The sequence below is a fragment of the Rhinolophus ferrumequinum genome, chromosome 3, assembly GCF_004115265.2.
Source record: "Rhinolophus ferrumequinum isolate MPI-CBG mRhiFer1 chromosome 3, mRhiFer1_v1.p, whole genome shotgun sequence".
NCBI lineage: Eukaryota > Metazoa > Chordata > Mammalia > Chiroptera > Rhinolophidae > Rhinolophus > Rhinolophus ferrumequinum.
The window spans coordinates 21,653,492-21,677,872 of NC_046286.1; the positions used below are offsets into that span (position 1 = coordinate 21,653,492).

The window sequence follows — 24,381 nt, forward strand, 5'->3', positions numbered from 1 at the left end:
AAAAAGTATATTTTAGTAGGAAAATAGTTAACTGTCATTTGAGATCCAGTCTCATGAGTAAGGTAGCCAAGACATTTTGGATATAAATTATTAAAAATGAGACGAGTTTTTTTTTTTTTTTTAAATTGTGTGTGATGTTTCTCGTAAACTGGCCCTGAAGCATTTCCTCAAGAATAGTTTTTGTAGATTTTTGAGAAATGGTTACATCATTGTTATTTCTGTGTGTAGCTTCTCAAGGTGACTTTTTTGGAATAGAACAAGGCTCATCGGGTTGTGTAAGATGTCCAAGCTCTGGTTTGTATGTTTAAAAGCACAGCCTCCTTTCTTTATTCCAACATTTTATAATAGAAATATTGATTCCACAAGAGTAACTAAACAAGTGTGGAAAATGCCTCCCTCTGAGAATAGCTCATCAAATTATTCAAAGATTTTTTTTTGGGAGGGTGGTTAATTAAAGTTTATTGAGGTGGCAATGCTTAGTAAAGATACATAGGTTTCAGGTGTACAATTCTGTAATACATCATCTATATATCATACTGTGTGTTCACCAACCAGAGTCAGTTTGAGGGTAAAAGGGATGAAATATATGGTGATGGAAAAGAGATTTTTTTTTAAAACAATATTGAGATCTATAAAAATTTCTTTGAAGAGACTTTTGCACTACATTTATATTTGACTAAAAGCCTCACATGACAACTATTTCATTTACCACTAGGCACTAGATGAACCAGCCAAGAATGAAAGTGTCTCCAAGGACAACACATTAGACCCACCTCTGGAGGTAATGACTTCATATTACCCCTACTTGTGAAATGCAATCCCAAAACTCATTGCTAACTCAGTACCTGGTTTCACTTCTTCCAGTTGTGTTACCCTGCACAGCTCAGGCAGCAAACTGAAGAGCTCTGTGCTACCATTGATAAGGTCTTACAGGAATCCTTGTCTATGGTAATGGCTTAGACTAGAGTGTGCAATTCAAACATTTGCTTCGCTTCTTTCCATTTCCCTCTACCTGAGTACGATGCATCACTGGCTTGTCTATTTTTATTTTCCAGCATTCTTCTACTTCACCTTCAAGATCCCTGCAGACATTATTGGGTTCTGACACTGTCAAAGTATGTATATATTTAGTCAATTTACTGAACTGTAAGAGTTACTAGATTAATGATTTCTAAGCTGCAGATCAAAGCCCGATAATGAATTAGGAAATGAACTTAGTGGATAGCAACCGGCATTTTTTTGTTAGCAAAGAGTGTTTTCAAAATTGAATAGTAAGAATATAGAATATCAGATTCTATTCCAAGTAGTGTGGGTATTATTGACATTTGTTTCAATTTGTTTACATATGCATATATAGATATGTGTATACAGGGTTGCAAAATCTATTTTTAACTGTGGACCAAGTTCAAAACACTCCAAAAGCCAACATATTATTATGTGATATGTTGGCATTTTCAGAAGCTCTATGGTACTAACTGTATGTAGAATTTGTGGCCTATTCTTACCTCAAACCATATCTTCAGTAATTATGTAATTCTTAGAATTATAGAAGAAGAAAATGAAGTAGACTAAAGTGGCATTAGTCTAAGAGCTGTAACACAAATATTATTTCTGGAACTTTTTTTGTTTTGATTGATGGCCTCTATTTCATTGATTTTTTACTCACAGGGACAGAAACCTGGATATTTTAGATTGTTAGGGTACTACTAAAGTATTCATTGTTGTATTTAAATATGTAAATATGTTCTCCTTATAATGTAGCCATTTTCATTGTTGGAATAAAATACTACATTTCTCCAAATTATTATTTTGAATACTTACTGCAGATCTATTTATCAAAATTTCAAAATGGTTGTGATTTTTCCTTTATTAATAATTGTTAGGTTTTCTTTGTCAGCTTTACTTTCTCTCTTGGAATTAATATAAATACTTTTTTGCATGTTCTTTTTAAAAATTAAACACTGTGTGTATGAGTAGGTTTTAAATGTACAGATTGCTTACAATTAGAAGAGTTATCCTAATGTTCAGTTGGAACACTATAGACAAATATTCATTAATAATGACACAGAAACCCAGTAACCATTAACTGTCTCTCTCTCTATATGTGTATATATGTTAGCAGAGAGGACCTATCCATGAATAATTGTAGCTTTTGTGTTTATCTATTTTATTGCATATTCTTTAAGTCTTTTAATACAAAAATACAAAACATTGTTTCGTCAAAAAAATACTATGTAAGTTTTAAAATATATTTTTTCTTACTTTATTTGTTGCACATATTAAAAATACCCTGTATTAAATATAACAGGAATAGGTCTTAAATAGTAGTATGCATATACTCATCTTTACTATTGATTTAACGAATATTTAATGCTTATAGTATTTAAAAAAACATTATAGGCCACTAATTTTAAGGCAATCATTTCATTCAACAAATATTTATTAAGTGCCTACTATAAGCCTGGAACTCGGAAGCAGTGGGGAGATAATGGTGAACAAGGCAAAGTAACGTAAGGGGCATACTTTGGATGTAGTGGTCAGAAACTAGAATTAGAGCTGAGACCAAAGATGGACAGAAGCCAACCATAGATCAGGGGCAGTAGCTTTCAGCCAGAGGAGTAGGCATGTGAAAATTTCCTGAGGCAGGAAAGAACTTAGTGTGTATGAAGATGAAGCCAGTGTGGTCGCAGGAGAGTGAGCCAGGAGTGAATTGTGTAAAATGAGGTTGAGAAATTGGCTTAGGGACCATGAAGACACTTACACGCCAAGGTAAATGGGAAGACATAGATATCAGGGGAATAATATGAAACCACTGGAAAAGATCACAATGGATGCTGTGAGGAGGCTACTGAGGTCAGAGAGGCAGTCAGTGAAGTTGGCCTGGATAAGTGGGTTCAGAGTTAGAGAGAAGTATGGGATTTGAGAGAGATTTCAGGCTTGCTGTGGGTTTGGATGTGAGCGGTGAAGGAAAGAGGAATCATGAATGAGGAATCATAGATGAATCATGAATCATCTATGCCTTGAACATAGATGACTGTGACGGAGGCACAGTGTGGTTGAAGAAAGAGGATTATGTTCATTTTGGTCAGGCTGAGTTTGAGGTGTGTATCAAAGAGGGTTCAAACCCATGCATTTGGAGCTAGCGGGAGAGATCTGCGGACAATCAGCACATGGATGTTGTGAGCACCCCGTACAGAGCTCTAAGGAACAAAACATTGGGTCCAATAAAGGAGGTGGAGGCAGAGCCTGCAAAGGAGAAAGAAGCATCCTTGGTAGTAAGAGGAAAATCAGAACAGTATGGCATCAGGGAAGCTACTAGAGGAGAGTGTTGACGAGAATATAATCGCAGTGATTGCTGCCAAGAGGAACAGAAAGATAAGGCTAGAGAAGTGTTTATTAGGTTTGACGTGTATATTTTGACGTGTATATTGCTATTGCTTATATGTTGTTGTTTCTGCTCACCTTTTTGATTTTTATAGCCTTTACTGGCATATGTACTCCTTTTGAACCCAAGCCTGTGTTTTTAGTCTAGAATGAAAATAGTGACCTTCTTTCTGTAAGTAATATTTGTCATTTTTAATTCATGTTTTGTTAATTTTTATTACTTTTTAATATTACTTTTGTCTTTAACTAATTTCTGTTCCTTTTAATTTTTTTTTATCTTTTTGTACCCCATTGTCTAATTTTCTTCAGGACAGCATATTTCTGACTGTCACTTTTATATTCAATCTGGGATTCTCTTTATCTGGAACCTTAAGCTATTTATAATTATTGTAATTCTTGTTCTATTAGTAATTTCTGCTGTCTTATTTTATATTTTCTACTTAAAATGTTTCCTTTTTTTGCCTTTCCTGCTTTCCTTTGGATGTCTTGACATTCACTGGTTTGAAACTTTTGAAAATTTTACTTTGTATTTTTCTTACTTTTTGTAGTTACACATAAATTATTAAAGAGAATAATTATGTTTATTTCCCTATCAATTTTAAAGCTTGCAAATACTTTTCCCCCCAAATTAGGTAACTATAGTGCTTTTCACTTTTCACATGTTTTTCATCAAGATACACAAAGAGAAACATAATTTATTAGCATTTTTTTTTGGACTTTTATACCTCAACTTTATGGTTATGTTTTTCTTAATATCTTCTTTATTTAGATACTTATTCTTTATTTAGATCATTATTTCTCACAAATTCATAGCTTTCTCTTGGATTTATTCTTTTTCTTGTTGGAATCTTGCTGAAAATTGTATTCAATAAGGTCTCTTTGTATTGATTCTGTAGACGATGTCCCTGAAAATATTTTTATTTTGCCTGTTCATTTAAATTATAGTTTTGCCAAACATAAAATTATAGATCTTCTTTCTTCAACACAACACTTTTTCTCCCTAGGTTAGTTGTTTTTTGTTTGTTTGTTTGTTTTTTTCCCCTCAACAACAAACTGGTGAAGTATTTTGGCAGCATGATATTTATTCCTCTGCTATAGAGTGATCAGTTACAGAGTGGTATGTCATCTTTTAGTATTTATCTTTATCTATGATGTTACTAATTTTTCCTATAATGTGTCTAGGTGTGCATTTTTTTTTCTGTTATGTATCTGAATTGGTACTCTCTTTGACCTTTCATCTGAAGTCTTCAATTTTTTCTTCCCCTTACATTCAGGATAATTTTTAGTCATTATATTTTCAAATGATTTTTTTCCTGCTGGGACTCATAATACCGTACTGGTGTTTTCCAATTTGCTTCTGTATTTTATATCTCTTAATCTGTATATCTTTTTTCTATTTATTGCTTCCTAATTTTAAGAGGATTCCTTGATTTGATATTCCAATTCAAGAATTTTTCAGTGTCTATTCTGTTCTTCAAAGAGTATGTTAAGTTCTTTATTCTAGCTTATTTAGTGTTTTTTTTCTTTAAGTCAGGTTTACTGAAATGTAATTTACCCACTGTAAAATTCACCCATGTAGTGTACAATTCTATGAGTTTTGACAAAGCATATAGTTGTGTAATCACCATGGGACGCAAGATACGAAACACATTCATCCAATGAAAAAAATTCCCTTGTGCTTCTTTGTAGTATATCTCTCCCTCCAACCCAAGGGCTGGACAACTATTGATTTTTTCTTTGTCCCTATAATTTTCCCTTTTCAAAAATATCATATTAATAGAATTATATAGTATGTAGTCTTTGAAGTGACGTTTTACACTTAGTAGAAGGCAATTGAAATTCATTCATATTTTTACATATATCAACAGTTCGTTTCTTTTTATTGCTGAATAGCATTTCATTGTATGGTTGTACCATATGTTAACTATTTACCAGTTGATAGACAATTTGGTTATTTCTAACTTGGGGCTTTTACTAATAGAATTGCTGAGAACATTTGCAAACAAATCTTTGTATGGTCATGTGCTTCATTTTCTCTTGGGTAAATACCTATAAGGGGAATGGCTAAATGATTGTTTTCTTTTACAGTATTTATATTTTTCAGATGTCCTATTATTTTTCCAAACTCAAAGTTCTCTGGTCTGCATGTATACCTGATGCCTGGGTTGGCAGGTACTGAAGATTAGTTCCTAGGATCTGCCAATTGTGCTTTTTGTTTTGTTTTGTTTTTAGCAGGAGAAGCATGTCTCAGAATATAGAAACTCCATAATGTCAATCATTTCCTACTTGCCACTTCTTCCCTACTCCAGTGATACTGTCCCTCACCTTTGCCTCCCAGCATCTCTGCTTATGGCACTTCATATTCCTTTTTTCTAGCTGTCTCAGTTGTCATCACTATGGAAGGGATCAGGAAAGGGACACATCAGAACTGGTCTGAAGTCCAAACCTATTGTTAACTGTTCCCTTCTCCTCAGCCAGGCTGAAGGACCACCTTGATATTATCCTCACAGATACTTCTTTTCACTTCCTTAAATTCTTCTCTCTCATACTACCGTTTTGCTCTCCTCTGACATTGAAAAGTGTCGTCAGTAGGAAAGCATGTCAAACACACACACACACACACACACACACACACACACACACACACACATACACACACACACCCACCCCACAACACATAAAACACACGCACAGCTACTACTTTGGAATGTTGAGCTGTGAAAGGGAGAAGGAAATTGGGTCAGAAATGGGGGCAAGAAAGAATTTTTTGTATGCTTTTTAAAGCTGAAAAGGACAAGAGCAAATTGGTATGTTAATGGGAGAGTGGGAGGTACTGTTTATACAAGAAAGGGAGATCCTGAAGAATGAAAGTCTTTCCAAAGGGCACAGAGACTAGAGCCTAGTTCACATAGGTATCCTTTGATAAGAAGTTGGAAATGTCCTCCATTTTAACAGGACAAAAGAATAGAGGAAATGATGTAAAAACACAAGTATGTTAGTAGGTTGATAGTGGGAAATTGAAGATTTTTATAATTAATATCTTCAGTTATTTCATAACTAACACCTTTCAGTGAAGAAAAATTTAAGATTATTAACTGAGATTAAAGAGAGACAGTATAATGGAGAAGTGTTTGAAAAAGAAATTTGGTTTCAATTCTTCTCCCATGCCCTCTTTTATTTTCTTTGCATTTTTTAATTTTTTATTTTGACAATATATAGTATTGTTTTATGAATTTAAAATATGCATTAATGATATTGTACAATCTGAATATTTCCATACTTTTCACCATTCCCTTTTAAATCCCTTCCATTTAGGCTTTAGCCCCCACTGTGCTGCCCAAACCACTTTTCCCAAGTTTCCAGAAGTCCTCTCCATCGTTATAAACTCAGCTTTAGCTGATCTGACCTGACATATCAACAAAATTGGAGACAGTTGATTACTCCCTCCTCTTTGCTATGCATTCTTCTACTGTCTTCCAGGACACCATGCTCTCTCCGTTTTTCTCCTACCTCATTTGTCATTATTATTGTTTAATCTCCTTTTCTGTTACATCCTCTTCTTCCAAACTATTAAATTTGGAGTGTTCTAAGGTTCAGTGCTTGGACTTCTCATTTCTCTTTATATTCATTCCTTTGGTGTCCTCACCAAGTCTCAAATTTAAATTTCCAGTCCAGGATTCTCTCTTAACTACTTACTCTTTGTTTTCATTCATATTTCTAATAAATATCTTAAAAATAAAATCTAGATTTTTTCCCCCCACAAAAGCTATTCCATATTCTGCCTTCCCATCTCTATTGATAGGATTACAATCTTACATTTGCTCATGGCCAGAAACTTTGCTGTCAAGATTTATTCCTCTTTCTCTCACATTCTGCATTTCTTCTGTTAGAAATCCTGTTGCTGTAGATTCAAAATATATGTAGAATATGATTACTTCATATGTTATGTACTACTGAGCCATCATCATATTTTACTGGATACTACAATAGCCTTTCCCCTGTATACTTGCCTCTCTATAATCCATTCTGAACACATCAAACAGGGATTCTTTTAAAGCATAAGTCAGATTCTAACCCTCCTCTGTTGAAAACCAGCAGTGCCTACATATTTCCCTCAGAATACAAGCCAACGTCCTTACAAGACCCTGGGAGGGCTTCCGTGAACTGACCTTCCAATGATTCCATGATCTGCTCTCCTACTCTCCCCTTTACTCACGTCATTTCAGCCCTACTTGTCTCCTTGCTGGGCTTTGAGTGTGCCATGCTCTTGTCTAAGCACACTCAGTTCTTTTTCAAGTCAACTATGTCACTTTTTATAGTGTCTAGTTCCCTACAAAAATTGACAAACTTAACTCTTACCTCAAAAAACACAGTTAAGTATGGTAGTTTTTGCAATCTGGTCCTTGAAGACAAATTTCTGGATTCTTTGTGGGTCTTTTTTGGTTTATTATTGCTGCTTATTCTTACATTGCCTTACCTCTTTGTTTTTCTAAATCTGATTCTGTGTTGGATAGTCTACTTGAAAATTTATTTAAAGGAATTATTTGATGCCTCAAATGATATTGTCTTCCTATAGAAAGTCTTTTCTTTGCTTCTGTTAGGCACCAGGAACTCTAGCAAAGAAGGATTACTTTAATTTAATCTAAGGTTTTGATATTCTTTCTTTCCTTTTTTCTTTTCTTCCTTCCTTCCTTCCTTCCTTCCTTCCTTCCTTCCTTCCTTCCTTCCTTCCTTCCTTCCTTCCTTTCTTTCTTTTCTTTTCTTTCTTTTCTTTTTTTTTTTAACACAATCATTTTTAGGTGATTTGAACCAGGCTGAAAACCATGTGGATCACTTTCATTCCTGGGCCTCCATCTATTTTTGGCTCTGGAGACTCTGACTTTTATCTCCCTACACCTCCAAGACTGTGAAAACTTTGGATCAGCTTCTCAAGCAACTTATCATTATTTGCAAACATCCCCAGGGCAAAAGCAGATCTCAAATGCCTGACTCAGATTCCCATTCTCACTCAATCTTTCACCCAAATTCTTCACTCTTATTAGTTCATCGATGTATTTAATAAAGTATTTTCCAATATTTTGCTCAACTTTGTTATTGTCTATTATGGGAGGATTATTTTGAGTTCTCTAGCTACCATTCTTAGAGGTAGAAATCCACATAAGAACTTTGCACTTGTTCCATCTGGTTTGAATGGTTTTTATCTAGATATCCACAGAGCCGGCTTTTTTACCTCTTTCAAATCTTTGCTCAAATTTTACCTTTTCTAGATTGACCATCCATTTAAAATTATAAGCCATCACTACCCTTGACCTCCTTAACATTTGGCTGTCCAAAACATATACATATATACACACACACATACACACATATATATACACATATATATGTATATATATATGTGTATATATATACACACACACACATATGTGTATATATATATATATATATATATATATATACATATATTCATATGTGTGTGTGTGTGTGTGTGTGTGTGTGTATGGTGTTTGGAGGAAGGAAAGATTTCCTTTGAAGAATATATCACCTTAGGCTTCAAATTATTTCCACTTTTCTTTTTTATTACACTTGTCACCTTCTAACATATGATGTAATTTATTTATTTATTATTTTATCGTTTATTTTCTCTCCTGCTGAAATGTAAGGGCAAAACGTCTTTGTCTCTTTTGTTCACTGATAAGTCTGAATGATGTAGAACAGTTCACAGCATACAGTAGATACATAATATTTGTTGAATAGATGAATGAATTAAATAGCCATCTCATCTCAGAAAGTGGGAAAATAGGCCCACAAGAGAAAAAATGGAAGCTTACTAGTATTGAATGCCCATTGGAAGGTGATTATCATTAATTTATAATGAAATCAATTAGCTTGGCTGAGAGTTTCCCCAGTGATATTTCCCTAGGTCTTAAGTGTATGTGTTTGTGTGTGGTTTTCACTAGGAGAAAGAGAGGCAAGAGAAATTAAGGTATAAAATGACTCTGAATATGAAATATATATAAGCTAAGAGGCAATGAAGCCAGAATGGAACTGTTAAGGGTCAATGATTTTCAAGTCTCATTGAGGCTAAGGCTGAAGAAATGTTGCATTAGGGATATTTGAGAAATGACGATGGTGGATAGGAGGTAGAGTTCTAAGAATAAGATGTTATAAATGGAAATTTTAGAGGTTTCTCATTTTATATATGAAAGCAAAATATAGGAATGGTCCTGGAAATTAATGATTGAGATGGAGTGGATGAGAATATCTTTGGAGTTGAGCAGCTCAAAGAATTGCGAGAATGTGAACTTCTATGTGAATTTAGAAACAGCCAAAAATTATGTAAGAAACTATTATGATCTGTGAATGGACATCATCAATAAATAAGGGAAAATTTACCAGAAAGCCAATAGATATCAGCAGTAAAAAGAATAATAAAGCGATATAGTTTAATGAAATAATTTTCAAAGGAAGAGGGGATTTTGTATAGAAAAGAGAGAGTAATGGTTAGAAGTCTTAATAGGAAAAAAAGAAAAAGAAATAATAAAGGTGAACACTTGCCCCAGAAGTTAAATCTTTTAGTATTTAATTGATTATTTCAATAGTATAATTATTTTTTTTTTCATACAGACTCCTACAACTGTTCCGAGAGCAGCTGGTAGAGAAACCAAATATGTAAGTCCCTTCATAATTATACATACTGCTTTTTACATGGGTGCATGTATATGCTTGGAGGCAATTCAATTATACAGTCATTTAAATTGAATTAGTTGATTTTTTTCATAAGTGGAAAGGAGTAGGATGGTATGATCAATTCAGATATGGAAAATCATGTTACGTCAGGTTAAGTTTATTGAATAAATTCCTTCTAAAATGAGGCCTATGTTGATTACTTTGGCTAAATATATAAGAATTTTAATACCTGCTTTCTGTCTTTCTCATTATCAAAGCTTAGATGACTTTTTTATTTCTATAATGGTTTATTGTGCTTATTATTCAACAGTTGACTCATGTACTTGAAACATTGATTTGGTCATTTCCAATGGGATTGTCAGTTTAGTTGATTTTGACTAGTTTGTTGTTTTCTTGCATTTAAATTATTATCAAATAAGCCAATTTCTACTTGTGAACAAAAACAGATTAATAATGAATGTGTAGATATAGATTTATACACTTGATTCAATTAATTACGGGGAGCTGAATAACACACACACACACACACACACACACACACACAGCCTCACCCCATCCCAATTCTTAATCATCTAATAATCTGTCATGTGGCCAACTTCTACTTCTGACCAAACGTATTACAGTAGAAACAAGATTTTCTCCTAAGCAAGTGTTTAGTTTTTAGTTTAATACAGACCATTAAACTATTCCTTTTATACTATATATTTTCGAATATGTAGCTTTCATCGTCATCATCAAGAGTAAGTAGTTGTTAAATTTATATTTTGTGACATATCTTCTTTGCGATTTATAAATTTCTGACTTCACATGATTCTCTGTAAAGCAAATAATAAACTGTGTGAAATTACTGAATTTTGTCACATTCACGAACTGATGTTTAGAGGGCATGGGTAGGAAGCTTAGAGCATTTCCTAGAAGCTTGCACTGTTATTTTTTGTTATTACTGGAAGCTGTTTGGAGTAATACTTGAAAGACTGGAGCCATTTGGAAAGCTATACTCAAGTTTAAATCATAGTGCCGGTATTTGGTAACTGTCTGATCCTGGAAAATCATTTAACCTCTCTGTGCCTTAGTTTTTTCATATATAATATTGGGATACTAATAACCTTATTTGGTTGATGTAAGACTTAGATTGTTAACGTATGAAAAGCCCTTCATGTAGTTCTGACACACACAAATTGCTTAATAAGTAATCATTTTTCCTTTTCTTCCTCTTTTTTCCCCCTTGGTTTCCCCTTCATCACTGCCTCTCCCTTCTCTTCCTACCTACGTTGAAAAGACTAGAAACACCATGATTTCACTGAGTTCCTTAATTCTTCAGTTGGGTTCAAGAAAAAAAAAAGTATCCTAAAGCTGTTTCTATACTTTTTGTAACTAATACATTCTACATGAGCCAGACCCAGGAAAAGGTAGCTAGAATTTTTGTGCTCTCTCACCTTTCTTTCTCATCTACTCCTATATTTCACCAGAGTGTCTCTGATATTTAGAATAAGGTGCAGAGGGTTGATGCCTCTTTCCACTCCTCCCTGTTAATTTGATAAGAGTTGGGAATAATTCTGGAGGAGCTGTTTCATTCTCCATAGGTAGTAGTTATTTCAAATTATTCTTCAATCTGTTGTCAAACTTAATTAAAGTCGGTTAACATTTGCCCAACTTTGTGAGAGCATTTGAGTCACTCGAAATTTACATTGAATCATCAAACAGATTTAGTATAGACTAGAACAAATATAAACTGTGATTCAGCTAAGATTCTTGTTTTTGATTAAATTTGGTTTCTTGAGTGAGAGGTTTTGCTTTTTACTTTCTTTTCCAACATGACATTTGAATTGCTGTTTGTGACACCTCAAATATATTCATGTCTTTTGGAAGACTATAAGGGATAACTTTCAGGTGGAAGGTAAAAACCATTTCTTTGGTGCCAACTCATAGATAAGTCATGCTTATAAATATTTGGCTGCCGTTATTACATTCACTAAATGATGTCTGATATATTTGTGAATCTGAGAAGTCTATAGACTTTAATATTTCAATATTCCACCATCTCTCTTCAAAACTTTGAGGAAACTAAGCATCTTTACAGTACATACCTGCTGGGATTTGATGCGTCATTGACTTTGTAGAGATTCTTAGATTAGACTCAAAGCCAGGATCTCACCTTTACCAACTCCTGTACCATGGGGGAAAAAGGGAAGACTTAAATTAGATCCAAGAAAAAATGTTTTGTTACACTTGAGGATATCCTTAACAGATTAGCACAGACCATTCAAAACCCCTATTTCTGGATGTTTTTTTAAAATAAAATATATAATCTATAAATTGTGACTAGTAGGAACTCCAGTCAGTATTTTCTAGCTCCAGATTCATTTTTCCAATTTCATTCATTGATTTGATAAATATTGTGTGTCTGCTATGTCCCAGGACTCACTGAAAAATCGCTGAGATGAGAGAGATGAACACAAGGTCCCCATTTCTGAAGCATGCAAAGGCGAGACAGTAAACAATTAAATAGTCAATGAGCAAGATAGTTTCTTGTAGAAATTAGAGGAAAGCTAGCCAGAGAACTGGTTAATGTTAAACTTACAAAGTTACTAGTTTTCAATATATTAGTATGTCCTTGGCATTTTCAACTTTCCTGGGATGATTATAATGATTTAATTAAATAATGAGAAATTGTTTGACTAATTCCTATTTGTGGGGCCATTGGTGTCAGGCTGACTTTTCTCTATAAAAAAAGAAAAGAAAACTAAATGCAAAACAATTAGTTTCCTTTTCTTACTTTTTATTGCACATATTATTACATGTTACATACTCCGTTTTCAGGATGAGCCAGAAGAAAAGTACCATTAATTCAGACTAATTAAAGTCAAGGTTTTCTTCAATTCATGGTGTACTTGAATTGCACGTTATTTTAAAGTGCAGTTGAGCCTTGAACAACATGGGTTTAAACTGTTCAGGCACACTTATATGCAGATTTTTTTCCAATAAATACTGTAGGTGTATTTTCTCTTTCTTAAATTTTTCTTAGTAACGTTTTCTTTTCTCTAGCTTGCTTTGTTGAAGAATATAGTATATAATACATGTAACTCATGAAATATGTATTAATTGATTGTGTTATCTATAAGGCTTCCAGTCGGCATTAGTCTATTAGAAATTAAGTTTAGGAGGAATCAAAAGTTAGGTGTGGATTTTTGACTGCACAGGGGGTTGGTGTGCCAACCTCCTCATTTTTCAAGAGTTGAATGTGATTTAATTTAGGTTCTTTTAAGTGTAATAGAATTTAAATTAGGCTAACAACATGTTGAGTGATCTCCATAGGTCACTTGTGGGATTGGTTTTAATAATTTATCACTAATATTTTACTGGATAGATTTTAACAGATGCCAAATTCAGTAATAATTATAACCAATATTTTAAGTTCCTACCTTTCAAATGGGTTAAATAAGATAGGTCATTTACATCAGTCCTTACATCAATCCTCTGAGGTGGATATTGTTACAGAATCTCTGTTTTACAGAGTGAGTAACCGAGTCACAGAAGTCACAGTAAGCAAAAGCAACCCAGGTCTTCTACATGTCATAGCCCTGCCAATAATACTTGTGTGAACCTACAAAGCTGGGAATCGTTTGTTTACTTTATATATTTAAATATCAATAGGTATTTATTCTGTTGGTCTAAATTATTTCATCATGCCCAATAGCCTTCAGTCTAACTTTGAATGAATAATTTCGTATTTGGTGACAACATTTAAGGTGATAATGTTTTACTATATTTCTAATGTTTTAAATCACTTTGTGAATTAACTCATAATCTATCAGATACTGTATGAGTGATTATTCCTCATGACACTCGTTTTTAGAGTTTCTTTCCCCCATGTAAAGAAATGAATTTTCTATTTAAATTTCTATTTCATTCTATTTTCACTCTATCATCTTCAGAGGGGAATATCATGGTTTTCTTTGTATTACACGTCTTTGTAAATGTTTATTGTATTCTATTAACTTTCATTTCATTCATGTAATTCAAAACCATAGTATGCTTTCTTAATAAAGAGAAACCTCAAAAATAGGGCAAGTATTTGGACCTATTTGTAACTTATCAAAAAACCCCCCACAAAACCTTAAGTTGGAATCACATTCTATTGATAACAACTTATTTCATAAACAGTCTACCCTTAAGAAGTTACTTTTAAGTGCAAGAAAAATAACGGAGATAAGTTTATTGAATATTATATAGTGTACAAGTAAGATCTCATTTTAATGAGCTTGAGGAACAGAAAAATGTCATTACAAATACATATATATTGCTTTCAAAATATCACAATATATTAAAAAGTGTCAAACTTTATTAAAAATATTCCCCACTATATGTACAGATATTCCAATAAAGGTCACCATCTCCAATTTAGCCAGCTCACAAACTTCCCTTGTTGCTATGCTTGAAAATGTTGCCAGGCTGGATTGTTCAGACATCATGTGCACTAGTGTAGTCATAGATCTTAGGTGAAGTGGTGACTTACATCCAATCCACTTAAATCAGATCTGGGTCCAAATCTGCTTCCATATGATGCAACCAGAGATTTGAAGAGTTACAGGAAGAACTGTGAATAATTTAAGCAAGAAATTTCACTCTACCAATCATTCTTATTTATTTATTTTTCTTTGTGCAGAAATACAAGGTATGTTTGTGTGAAAGGGGATGAGGTGGGAATAGAAGATTATTATCTGGATTCTGCTAGATGAGGAGGAAAGGAAAAGATGTAATGAAACACCCTTTATGCCTTGCATCCTTCTCATTATTATTTTAGACTTCATCAAGCATAAGAGTGCCATATATCATCCAAACTTCCCCTTAATCTGGTCCTTTATCTTATTTGCACATGTGCAAATGGCCGTCACTGGTCACTATGCCCACTTATTCTGCCTACCAATTATGTTCACGACAAGATTGAATTATCATTCTTTAGCTTAAAGAGTAAAACATTTTAAATACCTCCAAATCTATTTTTTATATTTATATCTTTGGGGATATAGTACTAACTTATAAAATGGCTTTTAATAAGATATTCACACAGGGTAAAGTCTACTGATAGAATAAACATGTGAATCAAAAAAGATATGATGCCTCATAATATATTTCTATGACTTTTGTGCCTAACATTTTTACCACTAGATTCATTCTTTTGTGCAGTGCCTTATGTACAAATAACAGGAACACTTTCTAAGTTAAGGGTAAGACAATTGCTTATCATTTTATAATTTTATATTTCCTTGACACCAAGTTCAGAACTCAATGATTATTAGGTGCTCAGTTCATATTTTAAGTTTTGCCATTTTATCTGTAAATCAGTCTGGTCTGGGAGAAATAACATATTTTAATCAATACATTATGACTAATTAAAGTTTTTTGAGCCTTGAGAAAAGAAAACTCAGTCAACAGAGAGAGGGTGGAATACAAACATTTAAATGACATTGAACCAGATATAATATTCAGGTGGGGAGGATATGACTGCTGAAAAGGAAAAAAAAAAACAAAACAAAAACAAATGCCAAAAGTGGATGCCACAAATGTAGAACACATAAGGCAGAAACAACTGTTCAATACTTTTTATCTGATACAACTTGATTTTGCCCCAGTCCCCTAAGAGGGTGTCTGCCAGTGTAATGGAGCCAAAACGACATGTGTCAAGAATGGAGAAAAGCTACAGACTGTAAAGAAAAGCAACTCTAGACAATGACTAAGGAGCTTAGTTGTACTTCATGTGCCTCTGGCATCAAGTCGTTGGAAGAGGAAAATGGTTTTTCCAAAGCTGGCTTAGCGCAAGTGGTGGCCGTAAGTAAGTGGCGGCCTTGTGTAGCAATTTATTTTTCAGTGGATTTCAAATCCTCATTTCTTTTCTTAGTCTTGCACTCTTTTACTTTCCATATAACCTAACTCTTTAAGATAATAGGTTTTCTTTGAAGTAAAAAAATTTGACTTTCACATTTTTTTGATTGACCTGTTAGATTTTTTTTTTCCTTTCAATGATGTTTTGGTTAAAATGTCCCCTCTCTCTCTCTTTGACTTTTCTTCCTTTTGTACTCAAAATAACGTCAAAGGCTGTAGAATATAGATTATGGGATTTCGTTTCACACAAGAGCCATCCTTACACTCATTTCTAATGTTCTTCACAGTTAGTATTAATGTGGATAGACACTAATGAATAAAACCTTAATGTTGTTCAAGTCCAATTTCAAGTTTATTTTTAGGTATTTCAACTTGTTTCTCTACCACAGGAGACTGATAGGCAGTTGTTCAAATATAGTAGCCTCTTCCCTGCACTCACTGCTCTAATCTCAAGTCAGCAAACAAATTTCCTCACTTTTTGAAAAATAATTGTTGCAGTTTTGGTAACATAACTATAGCTACAACATTTAATAAACATCATTAACCTGTATTAGGGAAGCAGACGTAGGCTTCTCAAAAGCTTTGAAATGATTAGGTTGATTGAAAGAATCTAGGTTATATTCATAATACACATAAGCCTATGTATGTGTATATATATGTGTGTGTATATATATATATATAAATATTTATATGTATATTTATATATATACACACACACAGGGTGGCAAAAAATGTACACACATTTTAAGAAAGGAAACGACTGCATTAAAATTATAATTATATATATATAATATATATAATAATAAAATTGTAATAATATACTGATAACAAAAGATGAATACAAGTCATGTGTATACTTTTTTTGGCTCCCCTGGTTTATTATTATTATTATTATTATTATTATTATATTTTTTTTTGCTAAAGGATCTGGATTTATAAATATTTACTTAACCCTGAGGTTCATATTTAGTTCTGTCCTTTCTCTGGGAATACTTTCTCGTAATGGTGAAATGAAGTTCATTATGTTCAATAAAATACAAATGTCCTGGGATGTCTAAAGCCTCTTATTGTTATGTCACCATTCCCAGTGAGGGAATTTTTGGGACTTTTAGAGACTGGATACAAAGATATTTGAATTGAGTGCTAATTCAATTAATATGTTTGAGCATTTTATCTTTTTTCCCTATAATACTTTGGTATTATTTAGAACAATACTTATAAATGTTATTATAGTAATGTAGTTAAATTGTGCAAATGCTTTATTTTTAAATGTGTGTCCTCTTTTTTCCTATAATTACTGCACTAAAAATTTAACTGTGTTTTGTTTTAGTTAAGATGCATTTAATTCAGCATATTTCACAGGCGGTATTAATTTAACTTAGGAAATTCATAGAGAATCCTTTCATTAGCGCAATAATGAAAAATTAACAGGAAAAAAACTAAGGGGAAAATTAAAGGGAAAAAAACTAAGATTTTAGAAGAAATCATCATTACTCACATTGCATAATAAAGTTAGAAACGAACCTCTAGGTGAACAGAATAAACACCATGATGGACATTCTAAAGGGCGATTTTCTGCAGCACAGAATAGCCATAAACCTCAGTGCAGACCCACCTAGTCTACAGCAATTAGAGATGGGGAGCACTTAGCCAAGACATCCTGCTTCCGTGGAGCAACCAAGGATGACGTGAGTCAAAAAGCAGCAAACAAAAGTGTTGGACACAATGTAAGAAGGACTGCAGTCACCGAATCATTATGTTTGGTGATTCACAGTCCTATATTCTTGGCAATATCATAAGAACCATTAAGCTTTCAATTTTTAGTATCATTCATCTCTCATCAGAAAGTGAAAGCAATATTGACACATCTATAATATACCCTGAAAATACTTGCAATTTCAAAAAGAATACAAATATTTAGGAACACAACTTTACTGTAGTTTAGCCAAGTACATTTATAATTATGCATCTGTATGTTGACCATTTCCCATGAAAGTTGAAGGCTTAGCTGATGTGGGAATTCAGCCTCCCAATTAAATGCAGCAATGCTTGACAAAACATAACTATAAAACAATGTGTGTGTGTGTGTGTCTGTGTGTGTGTGTGTCTGTGTATCCTAACCTAAAAGACAGAAAGAGAGACAGAGAGAAAGTAAAAGAGAGAGAGAGAGAGAGAGAGAGAGAGAGAGAGAGAGAGAGAAAGAGGGATGGAGGGAGGGAGGGAGGGAGGGAGGAAGGAAGACCTCTGAGTGCCAGAAATGAAGTGAGAGCTCCAAGTGGGAATGTTATAAGAAGCTCGAACTGTGAGGGAACACAGGTACTTCAGAACCTAGGTGCTAGGAGCCAGTAGCCTAGATTTTAATTTTCACTACGTAACAAGTCTAAGACCTGTAAAGGAACTGTGTACATCCAGGAGCCTAGAAGGCCATATTGGCCATGAAGCATGAAATAGAAAAAGGTAAATCCATCTATCATCTTCATCCTGCTCTTTTGGGTGGTAAAATAGTCATCCATGATAAAGTGGGCCATAAACCTGAATATGTGGTGATCTTCCATCCATGACGTTTAGAAATATCAGGGTGATGAAATAAAATGGAAAATGGTCCAGTGACAGTAGAACTCCTACAAGAGTAAATTTGAAATGTATTGTAGAGATAGTTTTCCAACCCAGGGCTTCTCAGACACCTACAGAAATCATCATCAAAGTTGCCCTGACTGAAGATAAACTAAAAAAAAGCCATAAAATGAGTAAAGATCATCATGGGGGAGAGACATGAGGGAGAGTGAACAGATACAAGAAACAGGAGATTTAGCAATGAGGAACTATAGAAAAATCTGGAAAGAATTGATAAATATATTAAAAATGTTGAACTAGCTAACAGGAGTTATAGTTACCACCAAAACAGATTTGAAAAATAACCAAATAGAATATGTACAAGTTAAAAATAAAATCATTCCAGTATAAAGTTCAATAACCATGTTAAAAATAACAATATACGGTTGAAGAAAAATTAACTGTTGGTCATGCTTATATGTGTAAACCATCCAGAATGCAACATAATAATGAGATAAAAAAATATGGAAAAGGAATTTTATAGGAATGGAGGATGGAATGAGAAGACCCAACGTATTTCATAAAAGCTCCATGGGAAGAGATTAGATATAATGAGAGAAAGGTAAAATTTGAAGAGATATTCATGGAGGATTTTCCAGAATTGAAGAAAGGTAACGCATACTAAAAATGAAGACATGCACCAAATCCCCACAAAAGGATACATACAAAGAAATCCTCCCTCAGACGCATCACAGTAAAATTACAGAAAGTCAAGGAGGAAAATCTTAAACACTAAGCAAATGTGAAGACAGATGATCAACCAAGTTATGACATTTAGACTGACAGCAGTGACATAAGCCAGAACCAGTGGGTTAGTGCCATTAAAATACTGAGAGATAATAACTATTAGTCTAGAATTCTATGTCCAGTAGAACTCTCATTCAAGAATGAGAACAAAATAAAAACATTTTCACACAAAGTCCAAAAAACTATTAAAGCATTTACTTTTGAAAGAAATAAACTGCATTCAGATGAAAGGAGTGAAATACAGAAACTAAGGATAAAGAAACAATATTGGCCTCCCTTAACTTAAAAAAAAAAAACTTTAAAAAACAAATCATTTTATTTCACAAATCATGAAAACTTTATTTTTTGTATAAAGATACTTAAAGAAAAGTCTTTTGTTTTAATTTACAGTAAACATATGTAAATATCCAACCATGCTGATACAGTTAAGTAAAATCCGGAATATACAGAGAATGAGACATTGTGTGGCCTTGAAGCAGTTTTGATGTCTTATGATAGTGCTTCTATTAATATGTTAAGGAAAATCAACCAACAAAACATCATATTCATTGTTATGTAAACTGAATAAAAACATGTAGGAAAAATATTGTAAGGCAATGTACCAGAAATGCTAAGAATAATTTTAGGTGGCATAATAATAGTTTTCTTTTTACTTTATGCTTTTAAAGAATTTTACAATGTACATTTATCACCTTAATAATAAAAGAACTTCTAAATACTAATGACATAGATATATTATTTTACTAAATTATTAATTTCACTAAAAACACCATGTTTATATTTTACAGGCAAACCTCTCCTCACCATCCTCTACAGTATCTGAGACTCAGCTGGTACGTATCCTCCTACTACGTCATAGACCTACTGTAGAAATTTCTGATTCCTCAAGACAGCTTTATCGGAGTGAAAGTGAACTGAGAATACATTTACTACATATACATTTATTTGCTTACTAGTCTAATGAAAGCTTACTAATGCTTTACTTAAGCTCCATGGTGGTTATTTTACAGGCTACAAACAAACATAAAACCGCACATAGATCCTATTTACCCGTAACTTGCATTCTAGTAATTGGCGTTAGAATAGAATTGGCAGGGTCAGAAGCAAGATGTTGGAATTTAGAGGAGGAGAGAACTCAGTTCCTGATGGGAGAGCTCAGAAAAAGGTTCAAAGAAAAGGTCGTATTAGATAATATAGGGGAGGTTCTGGACTTGAGGAAATAGGAAATGAGATATTTCAGACAGAAAGATTAGCACGAGAATAGTCTAGACCAGTGATGAGCAATAGAAATACAATGTAAACCATAAATGCAAGCCACATATGTAATTTACAATTTGCTAGTAACCACATTAAAAAATACAAAGAAACAGGTTATATTCAATATTATGTTATTATAATATTATGTTATTATATTATATATTCAATGATATATTTTATTTAATGGTATATAAATTTTGACCATTTCAACGTATACTCAGTATAAAATTGAGATACTTTTACATTCCTTTTTTTGGACAAATTCTTTGAAATTTGCGATGTATTTTACATTTACAGCCCATCTCAATTCAGACTAGTGATATTTCAAGGGTTCAACACGGGGACTAACTAGTGACCACTGCCTCGGACAGCACAGATCTAGAATCTAGAATCTGTTTTGTATTTATAAGTAAAATTTTGATTAAAGTAGAGAATTGCTTAGCAAACTGAAACCATGAAATAAGTTGCCTAGGTATTACTAAAGACTTTCTCCATGTCTTCTAATTTTTATTGTTTATAATTGTAAATTTCTGAACAATATAGACACCTGCAATAAAATAAATGAAAATTTCTAATAAAGCAGTTTGAGTCATTAAGAAGATCAAACCACTGCTTAATACTGCTTTTTGTTCCCCTTTAATGCATTTCTTTTAGTGTCCTACATCTTATCATTATCATGCCTAAATGATGACATTATTTTTATTTTGTCTGAAAAATCATAAAAAGCCTAGTTTAACTCTTAAAATAGCCTGATTCAATCAAACTGCTTGGGTATGTTGGTGTTTGTACATATACTGTATACATGCGGTGTGTTTGCCTTTGCCTCTGTGTGTGTGTGTGTGTGTGTGTGTGTGTGTGTGTGTGTGTGTAATTTCAATGTCAATTGGCTTAGAACAGTGGCAGGCAGTATAATATAGTTGAAAGAATGCTGGAATTGGAGCCAAAAAACCCACCTTATACTTCTTGCTCTGACATTAACTACTGGACTGACATTAGATAAGTCACAAACCTGGGAGTCTGGGCCTCAAATATCTAATTGAACAGTGACAGCTTTCTATTACGTACTTTCCATCTAGCACTGTGAATATATGATTATTAACCCAGTGAAGTGAAGGGATTGCCACAGAAATAAGCACTGCAATAACAATAAAGTTGAACAATTTCCCACTTTAGATATGGAAATATTACTACAATTTATTTTAATATTTAAAATAATGATATACTTGTTTCTTGAAAGTAGCACTGAAAATCAAGAATATTTTAATATCCTCATATATAATAATACTTACAGTACACACAACAAAGATTTTAGATATTGAATGACTAAATATATGTATTTAGTCATGTATAAGTAAATATTTGTGTATGTAAATATATTATCAGGCTGACATACTCATGACAGTTCTTGGGTTAATATTTTAAGAAACTATTTCAAAGAGGCAAATATACAGAAGATGCCAAAAAATGTAAACAAATTTTAAGAAAGGAAACAACTGTATTGAAATTGTAATACTCAACATATACCAATAACAAACGATGCATATAAGTCATGTGTATACGTTTTTTTGGGCACCCCCGATATATACAATGACTTCATAAAATGGACACAGTAAAAACAACTCTATAAATGTAATAAATAAACCTTTTCCTGCATAATAAAATAATTCTATAAATTCTACATTTGTGCTCTCTAGAGGGAAAAATACACAGCATTGCTTTGACTGACTTTGGTGATAATTACTTTGCATTTACTTTAGACCTTTTCTCTAACAAGTTCAAGGAATTTCTTAACCAAATTTTAAATTAAGTTTTAATCCCTAAATGCCCTTGAGATATACGTAGGTTTGTGAAGGGATTATTATCAAGCAAGCTTATCACATAAAAGAACATCACCTGCATTAATATAATTATTCAAATCAATGAGTTTGACTTCTATTTCATGACAATAGCTCTGTATTTACATTACCTGGGAGTAAAATAGATTAGAAATAATTTTATGCAAGGGATGTCATATGTCTTTACTTCTTTAAGGATTTATGATATTTTTACTCTTAATATAATTTATGAATGAAATTATGCATTTTTTCATTTTCACGAATGAATTTCTAATATTTGCCACCATGAATTCTCTTCAGGATTAAGTTCTTAATAATTTGAATAAATAAGAGTGCTTTTGAAAAACAAAACTATATCCTCTACGTATATTATATATACACACACACACAAATACACATATGTGTACTACTACCCATACACATACATGCCATCTGACAGGTAATTCTGATAATATATATTGCTTTTTGTTTATATGTGTGCATATGTGTATGTATGGCACAAAAATCAAGATTACTGGGAACATATTATAGACTATAGTCAAATGACATAAGTAAATGTGTGTTTGTATAAAATAAGTAGTTAAAATTATTTGACTCCTATTTTAGGGGAGAAATGTAATCGGTTGAAGTGAAAATATATGATAAATTGCTGTGGTAGCACAAGGTCAGTACAGAAGCCATTGTGCTTTTGAGATTTGACTTTTTAAGAATATATCACTTTTTCATATATTTTTCTTTTTAACTTGGCTTACGTATTTGCTTATTTACATTGCTACTGTGCCAATTCAACATTGAAATGACAAAAAAATATGACCTGGCCCTTTCTCTTAAAATATTTTCACTGTTTACTCTGGAAGCCAAATTATTTAGTACTGGGCACAGAGAGAATAATGTAGGAGCCCTTGTGAAACTAGTTCACCAATCTTTGCCTCAGTTTCTCTTCTTCTATTAAACAGCATCCCAGTACATCAAAACTGGAAAAGGAACTAAGAGATGAGGGTACTGGAAATACCCCTCTATAAAATGGAGGTTGGTATAACTCCTCTGTCAACGTGAAGGGGTTATCGTAAGGCTTACATGTCATAATATCTGAAGTTACCAATGCAGCCCTGTACATATGGGAGGCGTTATTGTTGTACACAAAGTCTCTAATATATTATCTCTGATATCATATGAGCAGCCATTTTTATAGATAAAGAAACAGGCTCACAGAGTTTAAATAGATTTTGTAAGATCACAGTGTTAGGGGTTATCCTCTTCTATGTGACTTTCAAAAAGGAATCATTATGGATTTTAGATAATTCAAGAGGAATAAGAAAAGGGTGGTGAAGGAGTTGGGAAATTGGGCCTCTATAGAAGTGTGACATTCCTGGGGCACCTCCTGTGTTGGCCCTGGCCTGGTTTTTTAGCATGACCTGCAAAGACTTGATCACTTACTGAATAGGAGGAGACTGGGTAGGGTCAGTTAGGGAGCTGAAGTTTTACACCTGGGGGTAGTGCTTCCCCTAGCATGATAAAGGGAGCATAAGGAAAGGAGGACCTAGGTTGAAACTTCTTCACAGGCTTTCCTAATTCCTGAGATGAGCCATCACTATATTAACAGAGGCCGGTGAAGTCTCTTTTTTCTCTGGATAAGAAAACAGATTGGGCTCTACCAAATGGGGAAACGCTGGTCTTCCTTGGAGGTAGGTAGGGGAGTGTGGTTTAGATGACATTTGGGTTTTGCTTTTGAAATTTCATGCCATTACAAAATGTTCATTGTTGTCCATGATGGAATACTGAATCTGGAAATATAAAACGATAAGCCACATGGCCATAAGCAGGTAAAAGCAAATGCTGTTTACTGGAACAGTAGAAAAAACAGTATTTAAACTTGCAGATACTTTATTCTCAGTTCTGAATGCCAGCTGATGTGTCCTGCGTTAGTGGTGCATGACTCATCTTTCTGAGGGCTCTTGAAGTCCCTGTCGTT

The 24,381-nt window shown here is 33.3% G+C and overlaps 1 protein-coding gene across 7 annotated transcripts in view; it reads left to right on the forward strand.

Moving 5' to 3' along the window:
- MLIP (muscular LMNA interacting protein) overlaps positions 1-24,381 on the forward strand; it is a 228,300-nt gene that overhangs the window by 142,135 nt on the left and 61,784 nt on the right. For all 7 annotated transcript variants that reach the window (XM_033103389.1, XM_033103387.1, XM_033103388.1 and 4 more), the window contains 5 exons: positions 716-781; positions 865-948; positions 1,056-1,115; positions 10,012-10,056; positions 20,106-20,150. In XM_033103389.1, coding sequence (XP_032959280.1) covers positions 716-781; positions 865-948; positions 1,056-1,115; positions 10,012-10,056; positions 20,106-20,150 — 300 coding nt within the window. The remainder of the gene's footprint in view (positions 1-715; positions 782-864; positions 949-1,055; positions 1,116-10,011; positions 10,057-20,105; positions 20,151-24,381) is intronic.